This window comes from Lissotriton vulgaris, chromosome 5, assembly GCF_964263255.1.
Source record: "Lissotriton vulgaris chromosome 5, aLisVul1.2, whole genome shotgun sequence".
In the NCBI taxonomy this organism is placed as follows: Eukaryota; Metazoa; Chordata; class Amphibia; order Caudata; family Salamandridae; genus Lissotriton; species Lissotriton vulgaris.
The window spans coordinates 15,504,064-15,520,964 of NC_141693.1; the positions used below are offsets into that span (position 1 = coordinate 15,504,064).

Consider the following 16,901-nt stretch of genomic DNA (forward strand, 5'->3'; position numbering starts at 1 on the left):
ACTGTGTCAATTGGAATTTTAATGGGTCACCTGGCCACTGGTTGCAAATGCTTTTCTATCCTCTCTCTGCCGAGACAGCTTGAGGATTGAACCCCAATACCCCAATTGGTGCATTCATTACCTGTGCTTGTACTGCCTGCGCCAGTCTTTGCTAACAAAAGTAATTTGAAATAGTCCTGTTGTCAGTGATTTGTATGTTAATTATCAGCTCTAAGACAGACGCAGGATAAGGCTTGGTACACATGCTTCTTATGTTTGTGTTGACTCGAAGGTTAGTAGGGCAAACTATTCACTTAGTCTTAGCCAGTGTCTTTTTCTTGTGTAATTACATTGAGATATCTGACAGCAAAGGACAGTTAAGTGATTATCAAAGCGCTCATTCTCCCTTCCCCCATCACTTTTAAAAGCAAAATAGTTCATTTATTTGTTGTCGTTGCGAAGGATTAACCCTTCAATAGAATCAAGCTTCTACCATGTCGAAAGGCCATAGGTCGTGTTCTGGTGTTTTGCGTCACTCCCTCCTGAAATGTCGCAATCCTTCCTTGGCGCGTGCTCTTCTCAACCTACCGGGTCCTTCCCTTCCTTTCTTTTCGGGGTCTGAACATGGCGGCCAGAAAAGGGCCTCTGGTCGTGCACGCGAGCGCACCCCCGAGGAGGCACTCCTCAGCCAGAACAGGAACGACACTGTTTCTTTGCTCATGAGTGGGCAGGTGATGCTTAATACCGACAGCCTAATATTAGCTGTTCCAACAAGCATGGTGCAGCCTGGGGCGGTGCTTAGGTCTCTACTAGGCCGTTTTGTGAGGCCTCCTGTCGTTTAGCGCTGGTCTCCACTTCACTGATGTCTTATGCACTTCTGACACTTTGGAGAGGTTAAAGCTATTTGGCTTTTTATGTGCACCGCACAGGAGGCCCACATCCACGACAAGCGGCTGCCATAGAGCTTCCTTCGATTACACTAGAGCGCAGCATTCTATGGTTTCACTGCACTGACTTGGACAGTAGAATGGAAATGATTTTTTTCTATTAAATGTCAAGGTTGAAATGAAAAAATCTGACTAGTTGCAAAATCAAAATGTCTAATCTTAACCAAAATTAGTTGTAATTTTGATCAGGACCTCCATATGAGATCACTTTGAATAATTCTGAAATACAGCACTCACTCCTTTTGTTTTCTAATGATTCTCATGCAACCTGCATATTCATCTGTCTACAGCTGCCCCTCCCTCATTCCCACTCTTCCCCTTTGTGGAAAGGGCGTTTGTAGAAGACCTAGCAACTAACCAACAATACCATGCCGAGCAGCTTCTTGAGAGTCTACAAAGCTGCTCTCAGCTGCTTCCGTCTCCATAGCATCTGATGTCTCGTTAGATACAAAACATGTCTATCTTCATATATTATCCCTTAACGATCTTATGATGGTGCTATGTGCAGAGCACATTTGCATATTTCGTATATAAAAAGGTCCTTCCTTTGCAAAGAAAGGAAGGTGACATTTTTATACGTGTAGAACCTCTATGGGTTCATGAGCAGTCATCCTTCTGCTCTCCGCCTTTCCCTACAGCGTCTTAACGTGGTCTGGACATCTCTTATAGTTATCTGTATCATATAAACTTCAGATTTGGTTTCAGCCGGGAGCATATAGCAGGTCTAAGACAGCCGTCTCTGAAATATAACGCGAAGACCTAATGATTTCTCGCAACCTCATTTCTTTTGTTTTGTGACTCAAGATTTACACGAGTCACACCTGCACCAAAAATCCAGACCAAAACCCCTCTGTTATTATCCATAGTTCGACCTCTATTTGTGTTGAAGTGGACAGTTGATGCCTGGAAGGTCTGCTCCGTTGAGCCTCTTAACGAATCGACGTCTTTTACTAGCAGGCAGCAGAATTTTAGGTAAGGCAATTGTGTTGCCTGTTCGCCTGATTTCATTTTACAGGAACATGTTCACAAAAGAATAACAGGTATGGAAATGTCTTACTTGCCATCCTACCTAGTTGTACAGTAACTGACAGACAGCAATTTTATATTTTTTAATTGTTAAATTCAAATACATACTTTTTAGGTCTCGGCCTGCGTAGGCTGCGCTTGCGCAGTCTTGCTGGCGAGAAATGTTGTTTTCCAGTATGGGGGCTTGAACCCACCCCTCTTCTCAATTGGCTGGCTTCCTAAACTGAGGCCTGCCATTGGAGCAGAGGGGCGTCACTCCGTTCAACCCGGATTCAGGGGGGGGGGGTGTTTTTAGGTTCTTTCTCTCCTCTTCCCATTGGCTGGAATTTTACATTCCAGCTAATAGGAAGAGGAGAGAAACAAAAACACGCCCCCCAGTCGCAAAACGGCGGCGTGTTTCTCCGAGGCATTCCTGCCTCGCCTCGGAGAAACTTGGTGGTGTCATGGTGGAGCTCGAATTTTCCTACACACACTCGACGGGACCTGGTTGCCCCCAGTCTTCCCCCCGCCGTTCTTCGGCTCTTTCTGGAGTTGCTCGGCTCCGCTCACCTCCCCCTTCCCTCTGCTCGCAGTCCTCCACCATCCCGCTCTTGCCTCCCCACCATCCTATTATGATTCATGCCCTTGACCGGGGAGCGACGCAGCGGCCTTAGGTGGCAGCGAGGGACCCGGGCAGTGAAGCAAGCAGCCGGCTCTCTGGGGAGCAGAGGCACCTCAAACAGCAGGCACAGCGATGGTCTACGGCTGGAGGAGAATGGTTTGGCGCTGCCCCTCCCCGGGGCCCGGCTCCAGGTGGGGCTCAGCGGCGGCAGAGGCCCCCAGCCCGCTGTTGCTGGACTTCGACTCCGAGGTGATGCCCGTGGCGGGCGGCCTGGGGCCCTACACGCAGCGCCTGATGCTGCTCACCTGGGTGCCCATGCTCTTCATCGGCTTCAGCCAGTTCTCGGACTCCTTCCTGCTGGACCAGCCGGACTACTGGTGCCTGGGCAGCCGGGGCAACGCCACGTCGCCCCGCCTGCTCGGCCCCACCGGGAGCCCCGGGGCGCCCCCTGCGCACAGCCTGAGCCACAACCGGGGGCTCCTGGAGCACCCCGCCCACGCCGAGGACCCACAGCTGGGGAAGTACTGCCAGTGCAGCGAGTGGAGCTACCAGATCCGGCACGGCCTGGGGCAGAACGTGGTAAGCAAGGTAAGAGTTATGTGACCTGACCTGTGACCCCACTCCCAGCGGTACACCCATCATACTCTGTATATACCCTCCTGCGGTGCTTGCTTTCCTGCCCCCTGTTCCCTCGTTGTGCTTGCTTTCCTGCCCCCTGTTCCTTCCATTGTCACACTTCACCCTTCTGTTGATATGTCTGATCCCTTTCTTGGGGTCACCTGGAGCTAATAACTTATTATCTGATACATTCGCTCTTCCTCAAGGAGTTTTGTACAAGCCTTCTCCCCTCCCATTTGTCACAGCCAAGGTACGGTGGCAGGAAACATGCAGTCAGGAAGCTAATTGGATCATACTTTTTCAACCAATATTTGTCTGTCTTACTCCCAAAATAATTGCATGAGCTCAGTTCATCGAAACAATTTGGTTTTATGGTTCTTACTAAACCAGTCCTTTCAATGCAACACAGGTAAAGATGCAGAGTGATGAATTAATTACAGTTACTCCACATGTGTGGGAGTTACCGTACTCCACATTGTGCGGGTTCTGACTTTGGACCACGCTGTTTCTTATTATCAAGACCTCATCCATCATTGAATTGTAACCTTTGTTCATATATTGATTTAAGAACTTAAAAGTTGATATCTGGGCATCCATTTTCTCCACTCTTGGATCAGTTTGCAGGAGCTTCAGGTGTCTATACAGAGTGTTGCAATAGCGCACTATCTGGTGCTCTTGACTTTTGGATGGAGAATCTTCATTTAAAACCCTAGGATATACATTGAACAACCCCTTTTGGATGAAATGCGTTTGCTACAGCAAAACTCCAAGAAGAAAAGGATATGTTTTTAAAAGAGTTAATGAATAAAGAATCTCCATTTATCAAAAAAAAATTCTGTGAGTCTGTGCATTTGCTGTCCAATTGCTGATGTGATTAATCAGGGTGTTATTAACCAAGAAATTGTTGGGGTGTGGGTTGTAAGTCACATCTTCTTTAAATTTGATGGAGATTTTTCTCCTGGTTTTGTAGATTAAAATGGTTGGCCCTCTTGACTCGAGCACCACAATGTTTTGAATAAAAAGCAACCTGTGTATGTGTTGTGTGCGGTGTTCTATTGCCTCAGGCTTTTCTTGGTAAATCGCTTGATAAATTAATTATAAAAACTGAAGGTGAGGTTCCCTGTAATCCTATCACTGGGTCTGTATTATGCAACACTACTTTGACATCATCTTGTTTCACCTCCATCGAGCCTTTGCGGGTGAGCCCCAACATGTCACCTTTTTGGTCCTTTCCTTGAGCTCCTAGTAGCATCGTCAGCTCTTTAGGATGGAGCTACCAATGTAGTGGAGTCTGTGATCCGAGATGGCTGTGGTGGGGCTTCTCCTTCCAGCCCCTCTACCCAGGTTCCCCCTCTGTGCGGGTGCTCATGGCGTCCTGGAAGTGTTGTGAAGGGGGGTAATCAAAGCATGTGCTGGAAAAAAAGTGTCCCTGGTATGTAATTCCAAATAACATACTGGATTTTATTGTGTAATTGTACTTATTGTGTTTCCTACCAGTTGCCCCTCAAACAATGGTTACAAGAAAGAAGAAAAGTGATCGAACCTTTCTGACTGGCTACGCATATGGATTTTATCCCAGAGAAATTGTGGTGAAATGGGTCAGGAACGGTGTAGAGATGCCCTGGGAGTCGAGGGACATCCTACCAAACCCTGACGGAACCTACCAGGTCCGGACAACAGTGGAAGTTCAGGATGGAGATGAGAAGACGTATAGATTTGAGGTGTATCACAGCAGCCTGCCGGACACTGTGACCGTGATGTATGGTAAGTGCACTTTGGCTGTAACAGGTGATTGTGACATGGTCCCTGGTTTGTTCCTGTCAAGTGCGCCAGGCCCAGCCACACAAGTGCAGTACTGTTTTGATGGTTAGATTTGTGGGAATGCGGGGTTGTAGACATTTTGTGTTTCCCTGCAGATTTCCTGAAACGAAGTATGAGGAAAATGTGTGAGTTTAGCCAAAGGCTGAGGTTGGAAGGGCATTCTGAGTATGAAAACCCAGTGGGATCCATGCAGGTCACCCCACCCTAGACTCCTCAGAAAAAATGAATCAAGGATCGTTGTTACAGAGTGGCGCTAGCAACTCTGTAAGTATAGTTAGGGTTCACAGAGACAGGATTTCCTTGGATTTTTGACCGTTAATAACTTTGCGCCCATTTGACAAATCTGTGCGGACCTATTCCTTTTTTTATATTGGCAGGTGACACAAAATTTGACTGAGATTCGTCAAGGGGGTGTAAAGAAAAAAGGGGGGGTCCAAAGCTTGTTTTCTCACCAATGCATCTTCCATAGACTTTGTACTGGCATGTAGCGGGCAAACGTCCAGTCGGATTCACATTAATTTAGGCGGGATTATAGATTATTGTGTGCGGATGATCCTTTATGGTAGTAAGTGTAAGTAGGGAAAGTATTTTTAAGGAATAAATGGCCATATGTATCAAGCCAAATTGACTTCGCAAACTCCGAAATTCGCAGAATTGCGGCGTTTGCGAATGCAATTTTGACTAATGGTATGTATCAAGGAAATCTGCTTGAAAAATAAGGAATCGCAAAATTTGCGATTCCTTATTTTGTGATTGCATTTAAGGAATTGCAGATTTTGCGATTCCTTAAATGCAATGTAAGAAGCCTAAAAAAACGCAAATTGGCCTTAAGGAATCGCAAATTACCACCAACTTCTAGTTAGTGGTAAGTTGCGAATTCCTTTAAAAATGCATATTTTTGCATTTTTCAAAGTGCCATGTGACACACATACATGCCCTTGGGGCATGTATGTGCGCCACATGTGCACCCATGCATATTTCAGGGGTGCAACAGGGTGTCCTTTGGACACCCCTGCACCCTAGAAAATATTCTCAATTTGCGATTAGCAAATTGCGAATCGCAAATTTCCCCTTCATTCCTATGGGCCTCCTGGCCCATAGAAATGAATGGGAAAGTATTCCTTAATTGCGAATTCGCAATTTGCGAATTCGCAATTAAGGAATATCAAGAAATCGCAAAAAAATTGCAATTTTCTTGATACATAGCAATTAGCGATTCTGAAATAGTGATTTCTTAAAAATCGTTATTACAGAATCGCTAATTGCTACCTTCATACATATGGCCCAAAGTATTTTAACTTCGAGATTGCTGTTGCTGCAGCAGATTTGCAAAATGTCACAAAAGTCCCGCTGTACATGCCGATGACAAGGCATCATGGAGTTGGCTAACGCCTGCCTTTACAAAAGTTACAGGCAGCCATGTTGTTTTAAGTGCACTTTGGCTAGTTCTGGGCTAGGGCCTTCGATACAGGTAAATATTAGGTTTTAGATTTTTTTTCCCAACACTTTATTAAAGTGGTAACCGGTAGGGAAAATTATTTGTAAGTTTCTATATATCTGAACAAAGTATTATGGACTATCGCAGTGCTAACTAGAAAGTACTGCAGTACTTTCTATATAATAGCAATGATGAGAAGTTCTGTCCTGATAAACTGCAGGAGGATTCAACCCCATATGACCCTCCTTCTGAATTAGAAATAGTTGCAGCAATCAAAGCTTTACGCTCATCTGGTGCACTAGGCCCAGATGAAATCCCAATTTCCGTGCTAAAATCCTATAGCACGTTATGGGGAAAAATCTTATACCCAGTCTTTAAACTTTGCTTTATTAATGGCACGGTTCCACATTCTTGGAAGGGGAGTTTACTAATCCCGCTCCATAAAAAGGGGGCTAGAGACTTACCTCAAAATTATAGACAAATAGCCCTCTTAGATGCCATAGGCAAAGTTTTTTCTAAATGTTTATTGAATAGTTTAAATGATTGGGTAACGAAATCTGCAATACTCCCGTTGGAACAGACTGGATTTAGGAAACAGCATGGTACTTTGGATAATCTTACTGCTCTTCAAATCCTGGTGGAAAAATATGTTTCAGTTCGTAGAGGGGGTGTATTTGGGGCTTTCATTGACTTCTCTACGGCTTTTGATAAAGTGGTTAGGCCCCTGCTGTGGAGTAAGTTAACCAAATTAGAGATACCATCTAGTTTATTAAAATTAGTTATCGCACTACATACAGATACTTGGTGCAGAGTTTTAATGGGTGGCGAGCGAGGACTGTCTAGGGTTATACCCACAGATAATGGTCTGAAACAGGGCTGTCTATTGGCTCCCCTGTTATTCTCCCTATATATCGCCGACCTCCCCAAAGCTATTTTATCAACCAGTAATGGTATTGCTCCACTTTTGGGGAGAGCTCCAATAGCGTGCTTAATGTACGCAGATGATATCTTAATCTTGGACCTCACCCCAAAAGGTTTGAATAACCGCTTACAAGCCCTGTCCTCCTACGCTAAAGCTCACTTTTTAAAAATCAATATCTCAAAGAGTAAAATAATGTGCTTTCAGAGAAAGAGAAATTCCAAATATGAAAATTACTACTGGTCCATTGGGGGTGAAAGATTGGAAGTAGTGAAATCTTATCCCTTCCTTGGTAAGATTGTCATGAACAATCTTAGTGAAAATGCCCACACGGAGAATAACAACAGAAAAGCCCTTGTTCAAGGGAAGAGTCTTATTTCCCTCTACAAAGCGACTGGCAGAAGGCATTTTTCCATATTGCTCGAGGTTTTCCGAGCAAAAATCCCTGCATCCCTAATCTATGGATTAGAAATAGTGGACATGGCATGCTGGAATTTTTTAGATTCTACTGAAGGAAAAATATTACGCAATTTAGCCTCTGTCAGTACCGCAAATTCTACCTCCTCTTTAAGACGAGAATTTGGATTGCGCAGCTCTCGGGCTCAGGCATCTGCGAGTGTGGTGCGTTGGGTCTATAACATTGCAAGAGGAATGCCTGGCACATTGAGATACCTAATAAAAAATGAGTTGTTGGGTTCCTTTAACGCTCATTCCTCCATTGTCAGGAATTTCCGACAGGCTGTTGCGCTACTACAGCTAGACGAACAAAGTCTTTTCACATTATCTGACACCCAACTGAAGTTATCTTTAAAATCTGCCTCTTGGGAGCTGAGCTTTAGAGTTGATAGTGGGACCAGTAAAGCGGTGAGTGGAATGTTCCCTATTGGTAAATTTTGTAAAATAAAAACTCCCCAACCATACATATGCTGGAATCTTCCTCATGGAATTAGGCGATTTATGCTGCTGTTAAGGTATAATTTGCTCCCGTTAAATTGCCTTCTGTCCAAATGGTATGGTAGTTCAGATATCTGTAATCATTGTAACCTTAATACCCAGGATATGTACCATGTTGTTTTCGTTTGTCCGGCCCTTATGGCATTTAGACGTAAATGGCTAAGACCTATGTGCCTCCAACTGGGCATTCGTACTGCTTATGATTTCATTGAAGCAATGCTTAATCCCCCCGATGAAATGTTTTGTTTTAAATTATTTTATTTCTTTAAATGCTTTTTAACATTATATTGATTACTTAATACTATGTATATTTTCTTTGTATTTTTTATGGAATTTTGTTGTATGACTTTATGAATTCTTATGTGGATCTCTTTTGAGTTCCGTTATCATAATAAATAAATTTGAATTTGACTTAAAATTTAGAAGAAAAAAACATTTGTACAAAAATTACAAATACATTGTACTACACTATATTTCACAAATATAGTGTACTACAGTGTATTTTCATTTTTTTTAACATATTTATTGTTGATTAAAAATAAAAGAAAAGTCTACGGAGCACCACTGTAATACCTATACATTTCAGCGCTATTTAAAAAAATATATAAATATATATATATTTTAACACACACAGTACTTGCTAGGTACTAGTGAGGTTCACCATAAACTTAAAAAAATATATATAAATACATTTCCTCACATAGTAACACTTTAATAAAGTGCTAATAGGTTGAGAACAGCGATAAAACCTACTACTTGCCTATATCTAAGGCCTGAACCCAGAATACAGGCAAAGTGTAGTAAAAATAATATGGCTGCCTTTTAATTTTTAAAGACAGCAATTAGCTAATCATATATTGCCTAGTGATCGCCATGTACCACTCACTGTATACCGTGAAGTTACAGCGGTATATCATGTCCCAATGTATAACTAAGGCCCAAATGAATTACTGTATTCCGTCACCCTTGGATCACGCATGGCCTCGCATGGGCAACGCAATACTTCAGTTACATTTACAAAGCAACACAAGACCATCATGCTTTGCCCCGGTAGCTTGGTAAATCTGGCGAGGCAGCGCAAATCACTGGCTTGTGTTACTCTGCACACCATATTATACATTACTGTCAAATTTCATGTAAATTCGTACGCCACTCCACTTTGCGGTAATCCACTGCAGTCTATGCCACTCCAGTATATACTATTCTACTGTATGCCACTGCACTCAACGCTAATCCACTCCACGCCATTCCATTCGATACCTCTCCACTATATGCCCCTCCACTGTACGCCACTCTACTCTATATTGTTCCAATGTATGCCACTTTATTCTATACCACTCCACTGTACGCCATTCCACTCTACTCTGCTCCACTCTACATTGTTCCAATGTATGCCACTCCATTCTACACCACTCCACTGTATGCCACTCCATTCTACACCACTCCACTGTATGCCATTCCATTCTACGCCTCTCCACTGTATGCCATTCCATTCTATGCCTCCCCACTATACACCACTCCACTGTAAGCCACTCCATTCTATGCCTCTCCACTGTACACCACTCTACTCTACAGTGTTCCAATATATGCCACTCCATTCTACACCACTCCACTGTGCGCCATTCCACTGTACGCCATTCTACTTTACATTTTTCAAATGTATGCCACTCTACGCCGTTCCACTCTACGCCATTCCATTCTATGCCTCTCCACTATACGCCACTCTATTCTACATTGTCCCAATGTATGCCACTCTATTCTACACCACACTATTCCACTCTGCCCCATCCACTGTATGCTATTCCACTCCATGCCATTCCACTGTACGCTGCTCCACTCTATGCCACTCCACTCCACACTATTCCACTCTGCGCCATCCACTGTATGCTATTCCACTCCATGCCATTCCACTGTATGCTGCTCCACTCTATGCCACTCCACTCTACACTATTCCACTCTACACCACACTATTCTACTCTATGCCATGCCACTCTATGCTATTTTACTCTACGCTGCTCCTTTCTACGCTACTCCACTGTATGCTATTCCACTGTAGGCCACTCCACTCAATGCTATGCCATTCCACCCTACGCTATTCCACTCTATGCAACTCCACTCTACACCACTCCACTGTATGCTATTTCACTATACCACACTCCACTCTACTCTACGCCACCTCACTTTATGCTATTCCACTCTACACCACTCCACTCTGTGATACTGCACTGTATACCACTTCACACCACTCCATGCTATTCCTCTGGATGCCACTCCACTGCACGCCACTTCACTATATGCTATTTCACTCCACTCCACTGTACACCATTCCAGTCTAGACCAGTTCACTCTTCGCTACTCCACTCTATGGCCGTCCACACTACTCCACTCTATGCTATTCCGCTAAATGCCAATTCATTCTACTTCACTCTACAACACTATGCGCCCCTCCTCCACTCTACAGACAATACTCCACTCTGTGGCACTCTACTGTGTACTCCAGTCTATCCGAGTGTGCACCACTCCAGTTTACTCTATACCACTGTACAACACTCCTCTCCACTGTACAACACTCTTTATTACTCCACACCACTTTACTAGATTCTACTGTGACACCATACTACAATCTACTCTACTATAGTCAGCATAACTCTTTGCCACTCAACTTTACGAGACTCTATGCTCCTTCACTGTACCACACTCTTCTGTACTCCAAGCCACTCCACTGTAAAACACTCTAATCCAAACTGTGGCACTCCAAACTATGACACTTTCCAACACTTTAGGACATGCCAATCCACTCAACAGTATAACACAGCACTCAACTATATGACACTTTACTCCACTGTATGATACGCCAGGCCACTCTACTCCATGCCACTCTACAATGCAACATAACACTCCTGTTTATTACACTTTACTTCTTTTTAACCTACGCAACACCACTCAACTCTACTCTACTCCACTGTACAATACTTTACCCTTCTCTACTCCACTGTTCAACACTCTACTCTACGAAACTCTCCTCCACTCTATAATCCCACTTTACAAAGTTCTACTACACTCCATGCCACTCTAAGACACTCTACTATACTCTATGCTTGTACAGCTCCATTGTATAACACTTTACTCCACTTGTCGCTATGCTATTCCTCTCTGCTCCACTTTATTCCACTCCACATCACAAAACTCCATGACAATAGATTGTACAAAACTGTGCTCTGCTATACTCTATGTTTATTGAGGAACAACCAGTCCCTTGGTATGAAGATTCAGTATATGCAATAGTCATGGTACTGTGCATATATCATTGATTTATAGATTTACTAACATTGGTACCAAAAATTGTAATGTAAACTGTGTATTATTTACTTGTCACTGTTTATTAAATGTCTGAGTCTTACTGTTCCCCAACTCTTTTGTCTTATGTTTCCCACTCCTATTGACTCACTCCCCTTTTTCTCATTTTGTGATTTAATAAATACAGTTATGTTCTTAATATATATGCTAGGGACATAGAACATATTCAACTTCTGTGCCTATTGATTACTGAATCTTCATACCAAGGGACCGTTTGTTCCTCGATAAACAATCCTTACCCATGGTCCCTGGCATACCTTAGGGTTCCCTTGTCCTTGAAAACATTATACTCTACGACACTCCAGTTAATGACACTCAACTGAATGACACTCAACACGACAATTTAAGATACATTTTATCAAAAAATTATTTTTTAAATTAGATGAAAAACCAAAGGTTATGGATAGGTTATAGTTGGGAAAACTTTATATTCTAGGCATTTGTGGCTCGAGATACACATGTATAGCACACTTCTGCCATCTTGTGCTGGACTCAATCGTGTGCAAGATCTTTTTCCTCAAAGAAAGTTTTTTGATTCACGAGTTAGAATGACTCCTCCTCTTGCTGGTAATGGGTATCAATTCCATTGTTAGATTGTTTTCTTCCACTGTTGGGTTTGGACATGTGCTCCTCTGCTCCATTTCTGCATTGTCATTTCCTAGTTTAGGACTAACTTTGGTATTGTTTTTATCCCGGTTAGTATCCAATCCTTCTTTGGTCATTCACCAACTTTGGTCTTGTCGGGGCGACTCGACTCGACTCAACCATGGTCCCCTTGGGCCTCGGCCCTTTGGGATGACACTTCCACTTCGATAACGAATGTGCCATGTTCATTTGGTGATGGAACGGAGGCCCTTTAGGTTCTACCATCACTAACACAGCAAGTTTCAACGCACCAACCAACATAGGTGTGCCTCTCTCCGGACCAACTGGAAGCCACCTGCAAATCCTTCCGATCCAAGAAGATGCGCTGGGATTGACGAGCTTAATGAATCTATATGTCCAGACACAGCGCAGAGGACACACCGGACATCTTTGGCCCAGACGACCTTCACAAGGAAGGTTATCCCCACGGGGAGGCAGCAGATGAGGGCACCTTCTCCAAACAAAGGAAGCTTGGAGTCTGAGATCGAGACGAAGGGTCGCATGCCATGACAAGCTGTAAGTACAGAACCCCTCCAACCCGGCCACAGCACCAACAGGCCGTCCCCAATCGACATACCTGCCCAGGACGAAACAAAATCTTCAGTCAGGCCGCCACTGCCTTCAGGCCATGGTCGGCACCAAACAGCTGTGTCGGAAAGTCCAGCCGTGCCTCAGCAACAAAAATGCAGCAGAAGACACATGCCCCCGAGCCGTCTTCCACACCATCGGAGTCAAGCCAACCAGGGGAGCCAAAAGTGCCACCGCCGAAACATCGGTCCAGCACAGCTTTGGACCTGGGACATTCGGCACCGAAGCCCTCGGTGCCAAAAGCTACGTTGCAGCCGAAATCATACTTCTTCCAGAAATAAACAACTGGAACTGAACCTATTGAGCCAGTCCTTCAATGGCTCCAACAGGAGATAGACTCCAAACGGCACCTTGTCATCCATCTGGACACAGACTGTATTTTAACAAGACCTCCATCCACTGCTGCACAGTCAACCAAAAGACAACTAACTTTTGAGGAGGCTTTGGCCATTCCTATTCCGACAAAGCATAGGAAAAGACCTGACAATGCTACTAGCCCAGTGCACCCCACTTCACCACCACCACCTGTTGTATCTCCTTCACCAGAACGATATTCCCCGTAGGGGTCCTCACATTCTTTCGGGGAGGAAGAATATGAGGGAGACAAGTACTCCATTCCACTTCATGATGATCCGTGGGACACATATGATATTTAACCACCCACAGATATAGACCTCGATTTATACCCAGTTAAGCCATCTCCCCCAGACAACACCACTACATACCATGATGTTATAGGTAGAGCAGCCGCATACCATAAGGTTGAGCTCCACAGCGACCCCATAGAGGAAAATGTTTTATTTGAAACCCTCTCCTCCAGCCCACAGTCAGTACAGTATCTACCAATCTTAAGGGTATGCTCAGACACACCCCAGATATCTTCAAATAACCTATCAAGCCCACTACAGGAGAGTGCCTCTTTTGGACATGGTTAGCCCCACTTATTCCCTGTAAAATTATGTTGTTTTGACTGGAAGTGCACAGGGTCTCTGCCAACCAGGTCCCCTGTGCCAGATCCCCTTCCCTAAACTGTACCTGTCGTTTCCATGATTGGCACTCCTTTAGCTCACATTTAGTCCCTTGTAAAAGCTACCCCTGGTACCAAGGGCCTTGTGGTTAAAGATGGTCCTTAAGGCCTGTAGCTCGAATTTTGCCACCATGAGGGACCCCTCACCAAGGACATGCACCCTGCCACTGCAGCCTGCGTGTCCTGGTCCAGACAAAACGGAAGAGTTGACATGGCACACATACCTGTGTGCCATGCCCATAGGTACTGCATGAGATATAAGTAAGACACCCCTCTAGCAGACCTTAGTCCTAAGGCAGGATGCACTATATCACCTGTGAGGGCATATCTGCAGGAGCAGATATGCATCTTTATTATCTGTGTTGATTCCTGGATATTGTGACCAGGAAAGCCATAGTTAGTACAGGGGCTAGCCACTCGTTATTATGTGTTTCCCAGGTCCATGACTGCTTCACTGAAATATGGGATATTTGGTATCAAACATCTCCGCATAATAAACCAGCACTGATTCCATTATTACATTATTAAAAAGTGCACACAGAGGACCATAAGAGGGGTCCCCTGAAGCCTACTAATCCTTAGTGTGGTCATTGACCGGCCTTAGCCAGCCTGCTACCATCAGACAGTGCTCTGACCTCATGGAGAGAGTGGCAAGAACAGTGCATTTCCTATGTGGAGGTGTACACACCTCCCACTGTAATATAGAAAACAATTGGTCCTAGACTTTTTTATCACACATTAAGTCCAGAGATGTTTATGATTCGAAATACAATTAATCCATGCATAAAATCATCACAAGGTACCAAATACATATAAAGCTTTCAAATGTGCACCTTCAAGAAGAACGACGACACCCACTGATTCTGCAGGAAACTATCTGTTTTATTCACAGAAACATATTCAGCAGGTAAACACATTACTATGTTATTTAGTAGTTGTAGAGAGGTTGCTCAAAAAAGAAGGGCGTGAAGGAGTAGTGCTCATGTGTGAAAAAGATAAAAGTGAAAAAAGTGGGGGTTCACAGAGTGGAAATAGTTTAATAGAGAATGATTACAATAATTCTAATCAGAACTGGTTAGAAGTAGCATCAACACCAGTTAGTTGTGGCCTGTTCATTATCAATCATTTTCATTGTTACTCTACATAATTTTCAAAAAATGCATAGAGCTATCATCTGTTGGTTGGATGGGATAATGGTGGCATATGGCACTAGCCCGTTTGGGGATGAATGTCGACATTTCGATCTGACATAGTGTGTGGAGGGTAATTACATCCTCAGCTTGCGGGTCTTCCTCAGGACAAGGGAAGAGTGGGAGGCAACTTATAGGAAAAATCATGAAATTGGATTAATTACCATAAAAGTTAAACTGATGATAAAAAGGACCTGAAGGTGCCTGAGATGCTAACTTACTATAGGTGCCTGAAGGTTGATGACCATGATCACAGATCCCAGTCTGTAAGAAGGATGGAGGTGCATACTAGATTTCCTAATCAAAGATGTGATCAATCAATTAGAATGAACCCAATGGTTGCTTACCAGCATTACAGTTGCGGTGTAGTAGTAATTATTCCATACAAACCCAGTCATAGCCACCCAAAGTACCGGTAAAGAAGAGGGATAAACTCCATCCAAGGGAAACCAATCACCCCAAAATAGTCTGTAATATAAAAAGCAAGGCCCCAGTTTAGTCTGAGTCCAAGTTTATAAAAAAAGGCACCTTCGTGAAAAGGCTCCAAGTAGGTAGCCACCCTTGTGATCAATTTACCTTGAAAATCGTGTGTAGAGCAGCCTGGGGGATGTCAGTACTTCGCTCGTCACCCTGGGAGGAATGACTGCCTTCAACAAAGATCAAGATCCCCAAGAATAGTGAACCTGTTCACCAAGTAACCATCTTCCAAGTAAAGAATCTATGACCTGAAGAACTGTGATGCCTGTCTCCGCTTCTACCTCTGCATCCAACGCCTCCGGCCTGAGTCCAAGTGGCCCACTGGTTCCAGCAAGGTTCCCCAGAGCTCCAGAGCCCGAGTCCACTGTGAGCGGACCTCTCCTGGACTCCTCGACGTCGCCTGCAGCCTCTGCACGGAGACCCCCTCAACCCGGACCTGCTCTAGTAAGCTGTTTCTGACACCAAAAGATACCCTTGCACCGTCCGTCCTGGGCCTTTGTGAAGATGACAAAAGGTGTCTCTACATCCCCGAGCATCACAGCTGATGTCTGCAGCTGTTGGTTTCCTTAACTGCCCTCCTGGCCTGGGTCTGCAGCCCATGTTCAATTTGGCTGTTCTCCATTGCCTTGCTTCCATTGTTGTGTTGGCACCCTGCACCTGGCCACCCCTGTGCCGGTGGTGGTGTAGTGTTGGTGCTGCCTTGGGCCCAGTCCAGTGGTTGCTTCATACCCCACAGACTGGCCCCCCCAAGTAGTTGCTACTTACCTGTAAACAGCCTCTGTCAGATTGCCCCTATCCCCATTGATTTGTATTGGGGACCTTACCTCGAACTTGCACCCGGCCGCCCTTGTGCCGCTGGTGGTGCACTGCTGGTGTTGAACTGAACTTTGTCCAATGCTGACTTTAACTTCCTAAGACTGGTCTTGTAAGTCAGTGTTATCCCTATGTATGCTGAATGTTTTTATCTCCCTTAGGTTAACATCCAAAGTCTGAAAATTTTACTTAGGGCCCGATTAAGGGTCTGACCGCCAGACTCATAGCGGCACGGCGGTGGCAGATCCAGCCACCGCCGCACCAGTAGTCTGACTGCCTCATTAGGAGTGGGCCGGTCGGACTGCCATTGGACCGCCGGCTCTGCCAGGGAACCGCCGTTCCCTTGCGTTGGAGCGGCAGTCAGTGGCTGCAGTATGTTTGGCGGGACTGCAGCTGTCTCGCCAGGTATATTACTAGTTTCCTCTCTTTCAGTGTTTACATGGAAGTTCTTCCTCCATGTAAACCTAGGAGGAGAGGAATGTGCCTCACCGCATGTGTATA

General features: G+C 44.6%; 1 protein-coding gene across 1 annotated transcript in view; it reads left to right on the plus strand.

Moving 5' to 3' along the window:
• The window catches only part of LOC147710001 (saoe class I histocompatibility antigen, A alpha chain-like), a 323,941-nt gene that overhangs the window by 170,759 nt on the left and 136,281 nt on the right, over positions 1–16,901 (plus strand). The window contains exon 4 of the mRNA XM_086919304.1: positions 4,669–4,935. Within this exon, the coding sequence (XP_086775430.1) occupies positions 4,669–4,935 (267 nt within the window). The remainder of the gene's footprint in view (positions 1–4,668; positions 4,936–16,901) is intronic.